Source organism: Vespa velutina, chromosome 21 (genome assembly GCF_912470025.1).
Source record: "Vespa velutina chromosome 21, iVesVel2.1, whole genome shotgun sequence".
NCBI lineage: Eukaryota > Metazoa > Arthropoda > Insecta > Hymenoptera > Vespidae > Vespa > Vespa velutina.
The window spans coordinates 3,010,807-3,030,625 of record NC_062208.1 but is presented as its reverse complement, the minus strand read 5'-3'; the positions used below and the strand labels follow the sequence as shown (position 1 = coordinate 3,030,625).

Genomic DNA, 19,819 nt, shown 5'->3' with positions numbered 1-19,819 from the left:
ATAATAAAGATTCCTGTATCTGTCTTTCGTTACGTCAGCTTCCATATGATATTTCTTACCTAAAGGAGTTCACGAATAAATGAGATTCTTTGTATTATTATTCTTTAGATCTTTTCTTCTTCTTCTTCTTCTTCTTCTTCTTCTTCTTCTTCTTCTTTTTCAAATAGTTTTGTTTCATTTCAAATTGGATGATTCATTACGATATTGTGATTAAATTGTGATCGTCCTTCTGAGTTTTAAAATACTTTGATTACTTTGAATGAGTATCTCGTAGTTATGTTACAATTTAACATAAATCTCGTTATCCTTACATTCCAATGTTTGACATAGTATACTTGATTGCAATAATCTATCATGTTACAGAACACGTATATGTATCGATAGTATACTTTATATGGATAGATTGAATTGCTTTGTACCTATCGAATATTAATTTAAAGAATAGATACAATATCCTATTGTAGCTATTCGAGAATATTAAATATTAGAAAAAAAGAAAATAAAGTAATAAAAAAAAGAAAAAAAGAGAGAGAGAGAGATAAAACTTCGTAACAAATAAAATGATATAAAAGAATATCAATTTTGACGTTCAATCTTATTAATGCGATTTATTACATGCAATGGCGGGAAAAAAAAAGGAATAAAAGAAAAAGCTTGTAAAAGCTTGCAGAAGTTTTCACATAATCTTAGTCTCATCCGTTAAATCACTTAGGTTTACCGTTCGTAATACGCAATCTTTTTATCACCTCTTATTTGTTCATCGTTGGTAAAACTTAAAGCGTGTCGTTAATACCGTCATCGGTTTATTTTCATCATTGTATAACTGGTAGGTAACGATGTGCGAATTATCGCTAGTTTACAGAGAAATCAGTAAGAAAAAATATATCGTTAAAACGATAATAGTTATCTTTGATTAATTTCTAATCATTTGATTCGTCTAATGGGAAAAAAGTTACATGTAATTTTTATTTTTAGAATTGAATGATGCTCGATCGAGAAATACTAAAAAAAAAAAAAAAAAAAAAAAGAAAAAAAATTAATATTTTAATTCAAATTAAAAATTCATTGAATTCGTAATAAAAATTAAAAAAAATTTCTAATTGATCTTTTTCTCTCTCTTTTTCTTTAATCATGCAAATTCAGTTAAATAAAAATAAAGGACATTCTGACATTGATTTGAGTAAAATTTGTGGATTTAAATGCGAATGAAAAATTGATTATTAAAATCTAGGAAGAAAAAGAAAAAAATTTCTATAGAGATATATAAATAAATATTAGGATAAATAATTCTAATGTTTGTCTCTTTGTGTTACGAGATTGCAAGTAGGCTGAATTTCCAGTCTTGGACTGTTCGATTCGCCATCGTGTTCGCGCCCACGTTCGATCTCGCGAGTCTGACCTTATTCGGAAACCTTCTCCCGCGCCCACTTGATCCTTGCTCATTTCGTTACCTCCTACCGGTGTGAGCTGCTGCTATTGCTGCTGCAGTTGCCGCTGCAGTTGCCGCTGTTGCTCTTGCTGTTGGGTACAGAACTTAAGATTGGGTGGGGACAACTCGAGATTGTGGCGCAATCCTTTTAAAGTGGGTGCACTTTTAACGTGACATTCGTCCGTGTGTTCTGTGTGTTCATTGCGTTAAGGCGCCACAATTCTTTAATCGACAAAAAACATAAACTAATCTGTTTCCTTTTTGTCTCTTATATCAGCAATTTCTTTTTCTTTTTCTTTTTCTTTTTCTTTTTTTGTTTTTGTTTTTAATATAATCTAATTTGGAATTGGTTTATATTTTGAGGGATTTTTTTTTTGTGTTTTAATACTGTTTATAAATGGCTCTGAATTTTATGTCTCTTTTTCTTTTATTGGATTTTAAAATGCTAGGAGACAAAGTTATTATGACAATAATAATGTAATAACTTTATTGTTGTTATTATTACTATTATTATTATTTGCCATTTTAAATTGATACGAAATACAAAATTATATATGCAGGTAAATAAAGATAAATTTTTAGCGTAGCATCGTTTAGTCCAAAAAAAGAAAAAGAATAAGATATTTCTTAAAAATTGTCGTAAACGAATTCATGTTTTTTTTTTTTTTTTTTTATGAAGATGAGCAAGCGCGTTCTACGCTACGTAAATTCTATTGATTTGATTTTTCAAGAGATAGAGTCAATCGATGGCAATGCATTTGGTTAATTTCCAGTAAGCGTGATTGGTTCAGCCCGTTATCGGGGTCGTACGGTATTTTAATGGATGACTTTCGTCACTCCCGCAGTCATTACTTTGTGTACAGCTTGAAGGCAGAACGAACGCCCGTATCTGGTTAAGAACTGGAGCGGCAATCCCACACGCATCGAACTTCTGAAAAGTCATTGCAAAGGAAGGACTTCGTAAAAGTTTTTTTTTTTTTTTACAGAAGCGACATTGTTTATGTGTTCATCTCTTTCGTTCCAAAAAGACGAAATAGAAGATAGAGAGAGAAAGAGACTTTTCTCGTATAACTTCTTTTTTTTTTTTTTTACGAGTTTTATTACTGAGAATACTCAAACAAGAATTTATCTCTCTGTTTTACGAATGATAAGAGATAAGAAAGAGATCATTTATTAAGATTCTTCTTAACTTTTTAACACGTCGATGATTCTCGTCTTTGAGATATTTAAAAAGTAATAATAAAAAAAAAAAAAAAAAAAAAAAAAAGGGAACTTAAAAAACAAATATTTAATCATCATCGTAATCACCGATCTCTTCGATTTTTTTTTCCTTTTCTTTTTCTTTTTTTTTCCTCCTTTTTTTTTATATGTTTATCTCTTTCATGCATACCTACGACAGCATTGGAAATATGTCAAGGTAAGTAAGGGATACATCCTTACGATAACTTCGACTTATTTTATTCAAGATACGCCACAATGATCACACTTTTTTATATTAATATATATATATATATATATATATATATATATATATATATATATATAAATTCCACGTAGATAGGCTATACTCACATACACATACATTAAAAAAAAAAATATAAAAGGGGGACCACTAAAAAAAACTTGCTTTTCCTCTTATATGTACATATTCATATATACATACATACATATATAGATGCATATGTATATACAATTCATACATGTTTACATCATATGTATATGCGCGTTTCGATCATTGAAAAATCATTTTTATGATAATTATTATTTTATCATTTTAATCGAAATAGCCTATACATTATTAAGACATATATACATATATATTTATGTATATACATACAATACGTATCATGCATACGTATCATATAGACAGTTTATAACACAACTTTTCTCACAAACACGGTGTTGGTTTCATCCATGTTTCTTTCAGACTTACACGTGCCTGCACGTGTGCGTTCTTGTCAACAACCAACCATGCTGCTCCCCCACCGTAAGTTCCATGGTTATTGCATACGATCGTAAAATTGTAACAAAGCAAAACAGCAGCAGCAGCAGCAGCAGCAGCAGTAACATCAGCAATAGCAACATCAAAGCATATAATTTGTTATGCCTGCTTTTTTTTTTTTTTTTTTTTTTTTTTTTTTTTTTAATGAACATTATCACTTATAGCATTTAAAAGTTCATCTTTGAAAAATCATTTATGCTAACTACTTCGGTTTTTTTTTATCTTCTTATCGATTATGTCTCTTTTATTTATTACAAACTAGTTTTGCAGGAAGCTATTCATAGTTTAATGTTCATCTTCCATTAAAATTATTCACAAATTTATCTGAATAATTTTATAGAAACAAAAGTCTAGTATATTAATCGTTAAATGATACATAATTCATTTGTACTAAACAAATTCATTCATTTGAAAATCGTTGCTGCTGTCAGCGCATGGCAATTTCCAACCTCCTTGCTTATAACTTCATTATAATAAACATTTATTTTATACGTCTATGTCACGTATACGTCCTTACGATTGCCTGTTTTTTTAAATATCTATTCATTGTATGCATGATTTTAAAGCGAATTCTTAATCATTCCATTTCTGCTTGGTTTAATAATATATCAAATTTATAATCATGAACGCTATTGAACTTTGTTCTTTGAATGTTTACAATATTTTATTTAATTCGTGTATGAGATCTTTCTTTTATTATCCTAATCTCGTTCGTTGTTTATATAATTGCACGATAACGCACGTAATTTCACCTTAGCATGTTTTCAATATACGTTTCAACACATGGCACAATACACAGCACAATTATACATAATGTTTATCCATGATCTTAATTTATATGTAATTTATCAAATGAATTATTTACAAATACAATTTATTTATTATATCTTTTTTATTTCGTACGATTTATTTCGATGATATATATATATATATGCGAGTGATCATTTCAAATGAATCTATCGTTTTTATCGTTTAATAAATAGTTTCGAGTCCGATGTGTAAATAATATTTTTAGATAAGACAAGATGATAAGCAAAAACGATGGATTAGTATCAATCGAGTAAAAGAGAGAGAGAGAGAGAGAGAGGAAGAGAGGAGTCATATATAAACAAAACATGACTAATATTTAGGATAATCATTTATCATTGGTCTTGTAAATCGAATTATTTTAAAATGAATTACTGTTTAATTTATTATACGTAATAAAAATTAGATGTACAATATATTTCAATTAATTGATCCGTTTATAATCATTGGAATTGTATTTGTTATATTTGAAAGAAATTCAGATTGTCTTTTGAAATGATCCTAGTACAGTCAATATATGTCTTCACGATGATCTCTAATTTATGATTATAGTAATAATTTGAAAGATGCATCATTTTCTAATATTTTTATTTTTGATGTATTTATTTATTTTTTCTTTTTCTTTTTTTTCTCTTCTTTCTTTTTTATTTTAATTTTAATTTTGATTTTGATTTTTATCTGTTTTAGGCCAGCAGACATGTCGGAGACCTGTTCGAGGACCTGCGGGACGGGCACAACCTTATCTCCTTGTTGGAAGTACTCTCAGGGGAGCATCTTGTGAGTGTTAAAAATCATTTAATCCAATAACAATAGAATGGATTAGAAAATATTAATTATTTAAATACATTTATTATTAGATTCGCGAAAGAATTTTTTAATAGCGATAATCTGTGATACATAGCTAAGAAATTATATTATTAATAGGATTAATTTTGAATAAGTTTTTATTGGATAATGTTCTTATACAATATGTAATAATAATAATAATAATAATAATAATAATAATTGTTCTAATTCTAGCCACGGGAAAGAGGAAGGATGCGTTTCCACATGCTGCAAAACGTACAAATGGCACTCGATTTTCTTCGATACAAGAAAATCAAGCTTGTAAACATACGTGCCGAGGATATCGTTGATGGCAATCCTAAATTGACACTTGGCCTGATTTGGACCATCATACTGCACTTCCAGGTAGGTGATCACAGATATCAATACTGAAAGTTAAAATAATTTTCGATTTATTACGTTCCTTATTATTCTTTTTTTTAAATATTTTCGAATTGTTTGATTAATTTCATTGAATTAAAACGAGTATATATATTTATTTAATTTGTTTCCTAAAATAATCGACAACAACGAGCGGTGAAGATCGAGAGATGAAAAATTGATTGGATTATAATTTGTAGATTTGATGATTTATTTAGAAGACAAAGAAAAAAAAAAACAAATAATTCAGCGACACATTATAGGATAATAATTTGATTGATTTGGGGGAGAAAAGAAAAATAATAATGTATATTCCTTTTAATTTCTAAATTCGAGCTAATATCTAAACGTGTTAAAAATTCACTTGGAAACGAACGGATGGTTTTAGGTGAATTTTAAAAATTATCGATCGTCTCTTTCTTAGAAATCGTCGTATGTATGTACGTAGGAATTGATATTAGAAGTAAGGACAGAGATTCGCACGGATGTTATTATGTAAACGGAGGGAGCATGGTTTGAACATTTCGCGCCATAACCATTCGTCTTCGGTCTCTTCGTGTGAAACTTGGATGGCTTAGCTCGAGTGATTCACTGCTGCGTATTTTTGGTACGCGCGATACGATTTCTCTATGTTTTATACTCTCTCTCTCTCTCTCTCTTTCTCTTTCTCTTTCTCTCTCCTTTTATCTATCTCACTTTCACAGGTTATTCTCGATTTTATAGACCGCCATACATGTCGTTTCAACGAGTTTATCGCACCCTCCTTAGGTCAAATTCGCAAATCTTCTAAATTAATTGACTTTTCTTCTTCTTCTTTCTCTTCTTTTCTTTCTAAGACGAGCTTATCGTCTATTCTGTTATTTTATAACAATTATCGAATCGACATTTATTTAATAATATTTTCAAAATTATATATATATATATATATATTATAGATATTATAGATGATGATTCGGAAAGATTTGAGACTAATTCAATAATTTTTATAATATCGTAATTAAAATTATCTGTAAATATCATTGTGAATGTTTCGATGATTATTAGCACGAGTATTAGGAAAGATGAAGAAAAATATTTTCGATCGTGAAATCGGGGAAATATTAAAAGTAAAATATAACAAAGTCGAATCAATCTTTGAATTTAATTGATTTAATGATTAGTCAGTCGATTGATCGATATTGATTTAAATTAATGAAATCGCTTTATAAACGTGGACATTTAAATATCTAATATAATTTAATAGTGATTCTTTAATCAAATTTTGGATCAACGAGGATCAATATTCTCGCGATGATGATGATAATGATGGTGATGATGATGATGATGATGATGATGATGATGATGATGATGAAGCAGCAGCATCCGACGATCTTTTCTCGCTCAACCAGCAGTTTATCGAGTAATGTGATCCGACGTATCGGTTTAACCGCGGTTCACGGCGCATTTGCAAACGGTAGCCGCACTGATTAAAATAAAAGAGATAAAACGACTTGAAAGAGAGAGAGAGAGAGAGAAAGAGAGAGGAAAAGTAGCAAACTATCTTGGAAGCTATGAGCGCTCTTCATTCATCTCTTTATCGATTAAATTCATCTTCGCCTTTGCGAATTCCGTCGTCTTCTTTTTATCACTTCTTTTTTATTTTCTTTCTTATTTATTTTTTTCTTTTTCTTTTTTTTTTTTTTTTTTTTTTTTCACCACTTGCGTACACTACACGCACTATAAAGTTCTATCCCGTCGTTGATTAATAAAATCCAAATATATATATATATATTTTTTTTCTCTTTTTTTTTTTTTTATGAAGTACTTCGTTCAATGTTCCTGCTCTCGAATCGATTGAAAGGATCGATGAATTATTTCGTACATATTATTATATAGAGTTCACACTATTAGTTCGTAAATGTTAATAGTTCGATCGATCAATGAAATATTAATCGATCATAGAGAGGATCGATATTTTGCAACATTTAAATTGCAAATGTAATGAAGAATTATTTTTTTTTTTTTTTTTTCTTTTTTATATATATAGTTGATCCAAATAACATAGAAATTTATTTAGGACTAATGTGCATCTTTAATAAGCGCAATTCCTCTCTCCTCGAATGAACGCATATCTCTTCCTCGACGTTACATATACACATACACAGACACACACGCACACATACGCACTGTGTGTGTACTTTTCATTCTATTTTTCTCTCTGTCAGCATCGTCGTCTCTTATAGAGAGTCTCCTTCTCTCCTTCAATCGTGAAAGGGCTCCTTTGTGTGAATAAAGGAGCCACGAATGGAGTCGCGTTATCGTCAAAAATTGAACGCCGTTCGTTCAGTACTGCAAACGTGAAACGCATTCCTGATCGTAAAAATGGAAATAAGAGGAAGGAACGCGATGGTTATGTTTGTGCGTGTATTATGTATACCAGTAAAATTCAAGCTAAGAAACGTCGTGTTCAATAATTTCCATTTTAGGTTTCTTTTTTGAAATCTTTCTTATTCGAATTTGAAATGATGTCACAGGTTTCTTCGCATTCTTTCGTATTATTTTTCTTTATTTTTCTTTATTTATTTATTTACTTTCTTTTCTTTTCTTTTGTTTATTTCTCTCTATCCCCTCGTCTCAGGAAATGTCAAGAGAGAAAAAAAAAGAAAAAGAAAAAAAAAATCCAAGAGAAAGAAGATTTTTTAGATTTATTGAGACAGTTTTTTTTTTTTTTTTTTTTTTTCTTTTTTAACCAGTCGAAATTTCTTTACGAGGGAAATAACTTCGGCATTATTTAAGTAAAAAATTTCGTTTCAAAAATTTAACGAAGGAAAAAGGAAATATATATATATATATATCGGCCGACATCTTAACGCATAGTCTAGACATGCATAGTATTCTTCATTCTTGTTTGCGAATAGAATAACGAACGACTGAGAGAAACATGTGGCCAGATCAAAAGCTGCGCGGCTCTCGTGTGCGTCTTTTTTTCCCTCCTTTTTCACCGTGTTCGACGTATGTTCTCTCGACGGTGAAAAGCCGCCGGAAACGCAAACACAACACACCGATCTCTGTTTCCTGGATCCGTCAAATGATACGAGACGAGGTTCGATTCCTCGAACATATCGACAAACATATATATATATATATATATATATATATATATATGTATATGTGTATGTGGCGAGTATATATATATATATATATTTAAATATAGATAACGAGTTTGTTTTCTATTTTTAAACTTCCCGGGTGTTTTCGAAGAAGTCAAATTGCTGGTAGTATTAGAAATTGGCGGGAAAAAATAGGATTGTAAGGTTTCTTCATGGTTTTTTTTTCTCTTTCTTTCTTTTTTTTTTCTTTTCTTTTTTTTTTTTTTTTTTTTTTCTATCATGTTAAGAACAATCACAGTCGTCTAACAGTGATATCTTTTTTTTGTTCTTTTGCGCCGCAGAGATGGCGACGCAAGGTAAGTCCCCCCTTAAAATAAATAAGTATTGGTTTTATTTTCCTTTCTTTCTTTTCTTTTTTTTTTTTTCCTTTATTTTCTTTTTTATTTTTTTTTTTATTTTTTAAGCGAAAGCAGCAATTGTTCGTCAGCTCGAATAAAAAAAAGTTTTTTCTCGTAAGCTCGCTCGAAACTATTTACTTACTTCTATGTGGGCGTAGTAGTTCAACGTTGAAAGAGAGAGAGAATGAGAGAGAATGAGAGAGAGAGAGAGAGAGAGAGAGAGAGAGAGAGAGAGAGAGAGAGAGAGAGAGAGAACGACGAACTCGCGCGTTACTATTCCCGAATGATCGTTTTCTATATCGAGTTGAGATAGAGCTTGGAATCGGAGATACGTATAATACAGAGACGGAATAGTAGTAGTAGTAGTAGTAGTAGTAGTAGTCAGTAGTAATCAGTAGTAGTAGAAAGAGAAAGGACAGAGATAGGAGGAGGAGAGAGAGAAAGAGAAAGAGAGATAGGTGAATAAATAGCTTGTTCATGCGAAAGTGCTGCGACTAATAGTAAAAAGGATAAGATTTGTCGATATCAGTATTCTTGTCCAATCCATTTTACACATTCCTTTGAAGTCTGCTTTCCCATTTGGAATGTATTATACATATATATACAATGTCCTTTGGGATGCATTCTGCATTCTCTATTAGCCCTTCGAACTTTTTCCACAAAGATCTGAAAAAGTATTTATATCTTTGTTCTAAAGGATTTTCTTACACTTGTTTTCTCTTTAATTTAAAACGTAAAGAAATAAAGAAAGAAAAGATAAAAAGAAAAAAGAAACTAGATAATAGGACATTCCTTAAGAAAATATTGTATATTTCTATGGGAACTCGTGCTATCTTCGTCGTTCTAACTCTTACTCGCTAAAATTCTTTTCCGTTTCTTTTTTTTTTTTTTTTGTTCATTACGAAACTGAGGTCACACTGCACGTTACGTACGCTTTTTCATAAAAAAAAAAAAAAAAAATAGAATATTAATAATAATTGTTAATATATATATTTAATCTCTTGTATGTGAAGTGTAGAAAACTGCATTAACGATACGAGATTATTGCGTAGACTGTTTTATCGACCAAGCTCGTACGCTTTTCACTTTTTCAATAGTAGATGGCGTTGAACGTACTCATTCTAAACTAATTCATTCATAGTAGATTTTTTGAATGACTACGTAGTACGAGAAATACGTAGGAGTCCTTTATGAATGAAATCGTTCGTATATTTATAATATTTATACGAAAATGGTTAATTTATTGATTTTATCGCCTTTATCGATATCATTTGTTTCATTTTTCATAGAGATTAATAATTAACACGGGCATTGCACGTATGCGGATGCATGCTTTCGTTAAGTGCTTGCTTATTATAGGCGCTATCTTTGCATTGAATTTCTAATCGTAGATAACAACAAATGCTTACGTTCGTTCTATTTGAACATTTGTTAATGTTACGATTTTATTGTTTAAATTAATTAACTTTTAATGCTTCGCAATTCTTCGTGTTGATATATTATTGCATATGATAGTGTTAAAAAAAAAAAAAAAAAAAAAAAAAAAAAGAAGAGTAAAAATAAGAAAATTATACGTTAAAATAAGGAAAAGATCAAGAAATCATGCATTTCCCCCCTCAAAAAAAAAAAAAAAAAAAAAAAAAATAGAAAAAATAATAATGATTGAGTCATCGTAAAGAGTCTAACGTGAGTTCTAAGTAGACGTAAAACTCACAGCTCGTTTGGATTTCCTTTATCGGTCAAGGTTCGCTCGGTAAATATACTTAAGCGGCGTATCCTTACCTACGTAAAGATACGACATTACGGTGTGTAATAATGTCGCAATTCCTTCAACCGTATTTGTCAAACGCGTCGTCCTCGACTCTCCCTGGCAACTTGACTCCGACGAGAGAGTGAAAGAAAATCACGGAATGATACTCGGAAAGGTGGAGAAATTTTTCTTACACTTTTGGATCAACGATCCAGTTCTTTTCTTAGTTTCCCAGGGAAAAAAAAAAAAAATAAAGAAAAAAAATAACCAAAGAAAACAACGAACACAGATAGAGAAAGACTTGCGCGCCTGAGCGCTCGCATTAAATGCAATGTCATTTTCTATCGAAGTTCTATCGAAGGTCTTCGTTGAATAGATAACGTAATACTTAAAGTACGTGTTTGATTTGGTAATAGATTTCTGCAAAGAATTTATTTTAATTCTTTTATATGTTTAAATTACGATTTTTATTACAAATTTGTATCTCCATTTTTTTTTCCTTTCCTTTTCCTTTCTTTTTTTATATTTAATCAAAAAGTAGAATGCCGAAACTTTCAAAATAATTGATCATTGAGATCGATTATGAAAATTATTTGATTTTTATTTTCTCATTATTGAAATTTGTTAGTTTATTTCTTCGTTAATTATTTTATTTAATTTTTCAAAGATGCGTAGGTATATATAATAACACGTTGGTGTCAGAATAAATTATGTTAAATAAGACTACGTAATATATTTTTTTTTTTTTTCCTCTAACGATGCACTGACAATGTTCGTTGTTATTGAACGAAGTCAAGTAAGTAGTTAAAGGTCTTCATTCGATCGAACTCTGTAAGTTTCAAGGATCGATAAGTGTTTCTTACTTCCTTAATAAAATAACGTTAGAAAAGACATTAAGCAGACAAGGATATTCCTATATTTAATATTATTATAAAAAAAGAAAAAAAAAAGAAAAAAAAAAGAAACAGAAGAAAGGAAAGAAAGAAAGGAAGAACGAAGAAAAAAATATTATGCCCGTGAAAATAATTCTATGAACGTATCGAAAAGGAAAGTAATTTGAGTTTACGTTGTGCAACTTAATTAATATATATATATATATATATACATATGTTCGCGCATACATACGTATATGTGTGTGTTCGTGTGTCATTTAAGAAATGACATTTAATTAGATCACGTAATAGTATTGTAAGACATGAAAAATTATATAATTAAAAATTATATAATTAAAAGTTGTTTTCATCTCTTAGCTTTCTAAGATGATATTAAAAGTTCATAAAAAAGGAGAGAATTTTATTTACTATTGGTAATGAAGATAAAAAAAATTGAAGAGATAAAGAAAAGAAAAGTAAAGGAAAGAAAATAAGAATAGAGAAAATTAACTTAGAAGATCCATTTTTGGTGTCTTTCAAGATATCACCCACGCATTTAAGTATCACCTACGCTTATATCTCAAAGTCGTCGTCGTCGTCATCTCTCTTTTTCTCTCTTTCTCTCTCTCTCTCTCTCTCTCTCTCTCTCTCTCTCTCTTCCTCTCTCTTTCTTTCTGATTCTTTCCAAAAACAGACAGCATCGTCGAAGACACTAAAAGTGGGTCGAGAGAAAGAGAGAATCGTTTAAATCGGGCGGATGCGTCCGAACGCCTTTTTAGACTTCTCTTACCTTTTGTTGTACCATACTCACTTTTTTCTTTCTTTTTCTTTTTTTCTTATCTTTTTTTTCTGTTTTTTTTTTCTGGTTTTTTTTTCCCATTCTTTATACCATGAGCAGTCCAACGTTATTCTTTCCCGTGAAACACTCGTGGAGGATGTCTTGCGAACATGACATCATTCGTCCGAATAAGACTCGTGGAGTAAGTCGATGGTGATGCCGCACTTGGAATATCGTTAATACCGTGCCGTTCTCTTCCGTGCAAGGCCGACCAAAGAAAAGTCACTTTTAAATTAGTATACCAATTATATATTCTTCCAAATATATCAAAAGTAAAAATAAAAATGAAATAATAATAATAATAATAATAATAATAACAATAACAACATAATCATTTGATTTTAAATAAAATTAGATCATTGATTGAAAGAAACGAATTATTCTTCTGCCTCTTTATATATCATTATTTTCTTTGTTATTTAATTTAATTTAATTTAATTTTATTTTATTTTTTCCTTTTCTATATATGAAGGATCCTTCTATTGGGATGAATTCCATAATATACCGGAAATAATAATGATGACGATCAGATTGGCACTGGCAGGAATTACGAGCTCATATCCGGTTCACCGATCTTCACGATCGGGCAGCCAGTTCTCTCCAATCTTTATACCTTCTTCTTCGTTCCTTTCTACTTTCCTTCACTCCTCCTCTCCCTTTCCCTCTTCCTCTATTCCTCTTTACCGTATTGCTGGGGTATACACCGTAAATCGAGATTACACAAACCGGCATCGCCATACGGCTTTCCACTTGCTCTTCTTCTTCTTCTTCTTCTTTTTATTTTTCTGCCTCTTTTTTTTCTTTCTTCTTTTTTTTTTTTTTTTTTTTTTTCTTCTTACATCCGGTAGTCCTTTTATTCTTCTCTTTTCCTGTATGTCAAATTATGGTCTGACAAATTAGGATTATTTTAAAAGAAATTACATCGAGTTTGGTTGGAGTATAGTTGGCTTTTTTTCAGAAAGTCACTTCGCCGAGTATAAAACTGATCATTTCGAGATATACAATTAAATCTGACCGATTTTCTCTTAAGGTATAACTGTATATTATAAATCTATCAATGTTACTAACATAAGTTTTTCTCTCTTTGGTCTCTCTCTCTCTCTCTCTCTCTCTCTTTCTCTAGCATAGTATTATCTATATATCAATCATCCGGTCACCTGCTTTCGTCTGCCCCAACGTCTTACTATTTTTCTCGAACTTTCTAATTCTAAAATACTTACTTCTCATTTTACGATCATTTTGACTCTCCTCCTTTTCCTCCCATACAACCTTCGCTTATGAATTCCCATAAATACCTCAAAGGTGTGAAATAATTAACGAGTTAGATCATTATTTAATGTCCTTGGTAAAGAATTTTGCTTATGGACAAGGCCATTCGTACGAACAGAAATTACTATTGTGTTCATAGAAAAAAAAAAATCCCATATGATTTGATCTCTCATCATCATCATTATCATCATCATTATCATCATCATCATCATCATCAACATCGTCATCATTATTTCTTTTTCTGATTATGTTATAAAATCAGACATATGTTAACGCATTGGCATAAATTTGAAGAGATTGAAATAGGAGGATAAAAAAATGTATAAATTTTTAAATAAAAATAAAAGGAAAGATGGCATTCACATTGCGTGGGTGTTGTTCAACTCTTAAAGAGAAGAGTTGGTAGGGAAGAGATCGGCATCGTAACGCGCAGGCGCTTGAGTAGTCCGTGAGTAGAATGAGTTATAGTGGGGGTATAGAGGCGCTTCTCTCACCTGTCCGTATCGCGAACCTACTCTCCTGCGCTCGAAAGGACGCAGCACAGTGGCGATCGGTGCGTCGTGCATTGCTATTCGTTCTCTTGTTTCTTTCCTGTAACTTGTGCCATCGGTATCTCTATCTCTTTTCTTCTTGTTTCTTCTTATCTCGTTGGAGGAGTGATCGTTGTTCGGATAGCGTTCACGTTTAAATTACGTCAGGGCATTATTTCCTTGTTATTATCAAATCGTTAGTTAATTTATGAAAAAATAAAACAGAAACAATTTTTTTTCTTATTTTTTCTTTTTTTTTTTTTTTTTTTCATTCTATACGAATCGTATACGCAAGATCTATCGATTTCGTCGTTTAAGATAGAATTCTTTTAGAATATAAAATTGAATCGAATAAAGAGTGACAATGTCTCGATTGTCGTTCTGTCATAGATTAAATCTTCAAAAAAAGAAAGAAAGAAAAAGCGAGAGGTTTGAGTTTTCGAAAAATATTTTTTACGTTGATATCGGTTCTCGATTCTTTTGAGTGACATTAAGCCGTTGTTAAATAACGAAATTGTTTTGTTGTTTAATAATGTCGGTTTCGATAATATCAATGGTGCGCATGTCATGACGTCAGAATATACAGACAATTACTTTTCTTTTTCTATGATTAAGTTCTCCTTGACTTGAGACACCTTAGTGTCGGAGCTCATCTATTGTAGCTTATTTCACCGACCTACTCGCGATTATTTCCGACGTAAATGCGTGCTCTACGTCACATCGTGGTATCTTCGAAGTAGACGGTATGTGCGATGTGTAGTATATTCGAAATGGTATAGAACGAGTCGTACAACCACAAGTGTGTGGCACGTGTAACCGATTCTTCAACTTGCAATTAACTTTGGCTACTTTTTCTCCATTTTTTTTTTTTTCTTTTTTTTTTTTTTTTTTTTTTAATATTCCAAATTCGATCAATTTTTTCGTTTTCTTTGTATTTCTTTGTAAAAAAAAAAAAAAAAAAGAATAAAATTATTATTTGATCTTATTTGATAGATGATTTAATTTCTTCTTTCTTTTTTTTTTTTCTTCTTTCGAAAAGAATTTAATAAAAAATTTAATACCATTGTTTTTCTTATCAAATATTAATATGTCGTTGATTGGATAATTAGAAGAAATCCATTGAAGGATTAATTAGTAAAATTAAATGTTTATTAAGAGGGATGTTAAAGATTATTCGTCGTGATTGGAATGAACTTATTTTGTTAGCTAGTACCGGTGGAATTATGAAGGATAGTTAGAACGTTAACTCGAACATTAACCACAAGGAAGTACCGCTTTCATTGGTGTACATCGCCGTTCTCTTGATGCCCTGGTATCCTGCTGAACGTGAACGTACGATCCAACAACGTTTCCCTTCTCTCTCTCTTTCTCTCTCCTTCTCTCTTTCTCTCTCTCTCTCTCTCTCTCTCCTTTCTTTTTCTTCTCGTGTCCCGTTCGGCACGTAAAATCAAATTTCTTCTTTCGTTCAGCTTCGCTATCTTTCGATTGTGTTGCACGAAGAATAAGAAGAAGAAGAAGAAGAAATAATAGAAGAAGACGATCGAAAGAGGAATTTTGTTTGGTGAACATCGAAAACTCGTTTCTATTTTTCGTTCGTTCTAATTGACGTTGTGAAAAACAAAGAAAAACACAAACATTGACTGTTACGAGTGTCGTGAATTTTTTTTTTTTCCCGAAGGGAAGAAAGAGATAAAGAGAAGGCTTTGGAATGCGAATTTTTTTTTCTATATATGTGTATATATATATATATTATATATGTACATATATATATATATGAAGTGAAACGAAAGTGAACTTGAAAAAAAAAGATAGAACGATGTCGATATATCGATTTAGCAAAAGTGGTCGATTATTCGTACAGGGTACTCACGAGGATGACGATCGTGCTAACGTTATTTCCTCGAGTCGTACTGGAAGTCCTTCTGGCGATGATCTACAAGCGATCTATACTAAAAGACGTCTTTCTACAGAGGTCTTAGGTAGGCTCGTTCAATGATTCGTTGGATTCGCTCAAGTTTCATTCGAAAGATAGAGACCGAAAGACTTAATTCATTTTTTAAGTTAAATAATTAAATAATATGTATTATATATATATATATATTTTTTTTTTTCTTTTTATATTAATAACGATATGATCATTCTAAAGTAAATTAAATAACAATATGTATTATTTATTTTATATTGAAATAATTTATTCATACTTTAATTACTCTCTCGTTGAAGCTTTATTTTTAATTTTAATCGCAAACATAATTAATTATTCATCTTATTTGAATAATGATAAATACGATGATAAAAATGATTAGCCTTGATCTTCGATCAATTCTTGCTGATGATCCAAGCTTAATAAGGATTTGTAGCCCGAAGAAATACCGATTAAAAATGTATATAACGTGGGTGAGCGGAAATTGTTGGATAGTTAAAGTAACGTCGCATCTAGCCTCTTGGCGATGTCCTTCGATTATCGAGAACGGTGATATACCACCCACGATCCGCCTGTTTCATGTCGTGATCTATATAATAAATAAGGTGATATCTTCTGCAATGTTGGATGATTTTGTATCGATGAATATATAATAGTAGTCCGATACACATTCATGAATTTTTATCAATGTTATCCACGTTGAAATTGTTAATTCATTTCGATGATCGATACAAAGATTCAAAGAAAAATAAGTTGACAAAATTAATCGAATGAAAAAAGAAAAAGAAAAAAGATATATTTATATATATTAACGATTTAAGTGAAGTCTTTTGCTGCAAGATTTTTTATCTACTTTTGTCATTTAGACTTTTAAAATATTCTTTTTTTTTTTTTTTTTTTTTTTTTTTTTTTTTCTTTTTGTGGACTTCTCAATCGGTCTTTCGAGCATACAATTTTTTTCTTTTCCTTGAGCGAATCGTATTTGGTGCGAGAGACGAATATTTTATAGCTTCGAAAATTCGTATAATATCAAATTAGGCTCGTCGATCGAGTCGACGAAGACCTCGAGACGCGGCGAAAATGGCACTAAACGCATCGTGACGCGCATAGTTCGGAAGACAACGACGTTGACTCGTGGGGAAGAAAAAAGTGTTACCGAGGACCAAACCAAGTATGGCTCTCAAAAATATCTCAAGGATTCTTCCTCGTCCGCGACCTTGACTCGACATGCTTCTCCAAAAGCGAAGACTGTTAGGGTAAGAGAAACTGAGAGCCTTACTAATGTTGAAAACTCCATACAATTTATTATCTATGAAATATCTAATTTCTGAAAATATCAATGCACCTTATTGTATCTGATCGATAAGAATTATCAGAAGATTTAAGGATCGATCTAGGAAGGATTAAAAAAAATAGATAAAGAAATATTGTGTTTAAGAAGATCTGAGAAGTAATCTAAGAAGTATCAAAAAATAACTATTTATTTTATATTAAATAATTATTATTAACATTACATGGAAATTATTTAGAAAAACTTCGTTTTATCATTAAGGGAATATCTATAAGAGCGGCAAAATATATAAAAAAAAAAAAAATAAATACTTATGTAATTGCTATCGATCAAGTTGACGATTATCGTTCGATATATAGATATCGAATCTTACTCATGTAACACGTCACATCTCATCTTTATGATCGCTATATATATATATATATATATATATATATATACTCATATATATATATATATATATATATATATACATATTTATACATATATATATATATATATGTCTAAGGATCAGGATTATAATGCCACTTGATTCTCGTTTTCTCTACGATAAATATAAATCATTTAGACAATGGATTTATTTATTTCTGTGTGTAATGTTAAATAACTCTTCGGACAAATGCAGAAAGCATTATCTCGACTCGTTCGGGTTGAACATGGTGTGCATTTTCTATGAGATTCATATTATGCGCAGGATCTTTGAATAGATCTTATCTATTTTCTATTCGAGTTACACGACGACGAGTAATGGTAGCAATACCTTATGTAACAGATCAAAGTTGCCGACAACTAATGTTACGGAAATTTCATGAGCGTGTATGTACTACTGTTAATTATCTTTCTATCTTTAATCCACACTTAAACACACACACACACACACACACACATATATACACACATATATATACATATGCATGTATACATAAGTGATTATTATGAATCTAGGAAATATAAAAAATTAATTTAATCAGTTGACAAATATATGCATATATAATTAATATGAATCAAGGGATATAAAAAATAATTTCGATCAGCTGATAGTATTATCTATTGTTAAATTATATATATATATATACATGCATAAATGATTATTTTGCATGCATATATATATATACTTATATGCATACACATGGATTATTAATATGAGTTAAAGAAAATGCAAAATGATATCGATCATTTGATGTTATTATTGAATCATCATCTATTTGAATCGTGGCGTAAAACATGAAGCATAAGGAAGCTTCACAGAGTCGCGACTTGACATTTAACGAATACAAGATAGCTCGAAGGAAAGAGAAAGAGTCGACGAACCCAATCGAGTTCGAGTTCGAGTTCGGTGCACCGTCATCAAACGATAACTCGATCGAGAACATCTGCTAAGTTAGGAATAATAAACGTGAAAGGCAAAGTAGAGAGAAATCTCATTGTTTTCTATCTCTCCTACACATCTCTTCTTTCTTCTCCCGTTCTTTCTTTCTTTTTTTGCTTTTTTTTTTTTTTTGCTTTTATCGAAAAAGAACAAATACCAATCCACCACCCTCGTCTGTTAAAGTTTTATCGTTCTCCTTAAATACCATGATCTATTTTCTCCGAAGATATTTCTCTCATTGAATGCACGTTCTGGTCTACGGACTTAGAATAGATAAGAAAGGTATTTCTGATTTAAATTAGGGAATGATTAATCTCTATACTATTTATGTTTCTATATTTATACAAAGTAATATTTTTGAGTTATCTATGATCAAAAATATTTAGGTCTCAAGTATCATAAAGTTGTCGCTTCCTTATTTCTTTTATAATATAAATTTTATATTACGGAATGTAAAGTTATAAAATAATTTTAATTGAAATATCAATGAGTTTGTTGTGTATCATATAATTAGACCAAAGGGAATGATTACTCTGTATTACTATTTCAATTTTTATTGTACGATATGAGTAAACATATTGTTAAATTTTATCATTGATAAAAAGCTATTGAAAGTTGAAATGTCGTAAAGTTGTTGCTTATTATTATTTGTTAATAGTATTAATTTTAAACTTCTTTCAAGATATATATGAAGTAATTATTGATAATAGAAAATTAATTATTGTTAATGTGTTAATATTGTATAACTTTTTGTTACAGATATCAGACATTGTAGTAGGTCAAGAACCAAATGTGACAGCTCGAGAAGCTTTGCTAAGATGGGCAAGACGTTCAACAGCTCGTTATCCTGGTGTCCGTGTGACAGATTTTACTTGTTCCTGGAGAGATGGTTTAGCGTTTAGCGCACTTCTCCATAGAAACCGTCCAGACCTCGTCGATTGGAGAAGTGCTCGTGCAAGTCAACCTCGAGAACGGCTCGATCGGGTCTTCCACGTCGCCGAGCGCGAGTACGGCGTTACGAGGCTTCTCGATCCAGAAGGTAATC

General features: G+C 30.7%; 1 protein-coding gene and 1 long non-coding RNA gene across 50 annotated transcripts in view; one reads left to right on the top strand and one right to left on the bottom strand.

Moving 5' to 3' along the window:
• The window catches only part of LOC124956286 (microtubule-actin cross-linking factor 1), a 116,736-nt gene that overhangs the window by 48,078 nt on the left and 48,839 nt on the right, over positions 1-19,819 (top strand). For 22 of the 49 annotated variants that reach the window (XM_047511868.1, XM_047511870.1, XM_047511864.1 and 19 more), the window contains 6 exons: positions 2,829-2,846; positions 3,357-3,416; positions 4,926-5,015; positions 5,259-5,429; positions 8,875-8,889; positions 19,534-19,813. In XM_047511868.1, the coding sequence (XP_047367824.1) occupies positions 2,829-2,846; positions 3,357-3,416; positions 4,926-5,015; positions 5,259-5,429; positions 8,875-8,889; positions 19,534-19,813 (634 nt within the window). Of the gene's footprint in view, positions 1-2,828; positions 2,847-3,356; positions 3,417-4,925; positions 5,016-5,258; positions 5,430-8,874; positions 8,890-15,970; positions 16,170-17,152; positions 17,371-19,533; positions 19,814-19,819 lie in introns of those variants that run through there. The other 27 variants (XM_047511886.1, XM_047511903.1, XM_047511900.1 and 24 more) reach the window with 9 other exon arrangements.
• On the bottom strand, positions 5,255-16,125 carry LOC124956289. The gene is made up of 3 exons (XR_007103203.1): positions 16,061-16,125; positions 15,463-15,788; positions 5,255-5,452 (listed from the first exon to the last, which is right to left on the bottom strand). It is a non-coding gene; the product is annotated as an uncharacterized LOC124956289 (long non-coding RNA).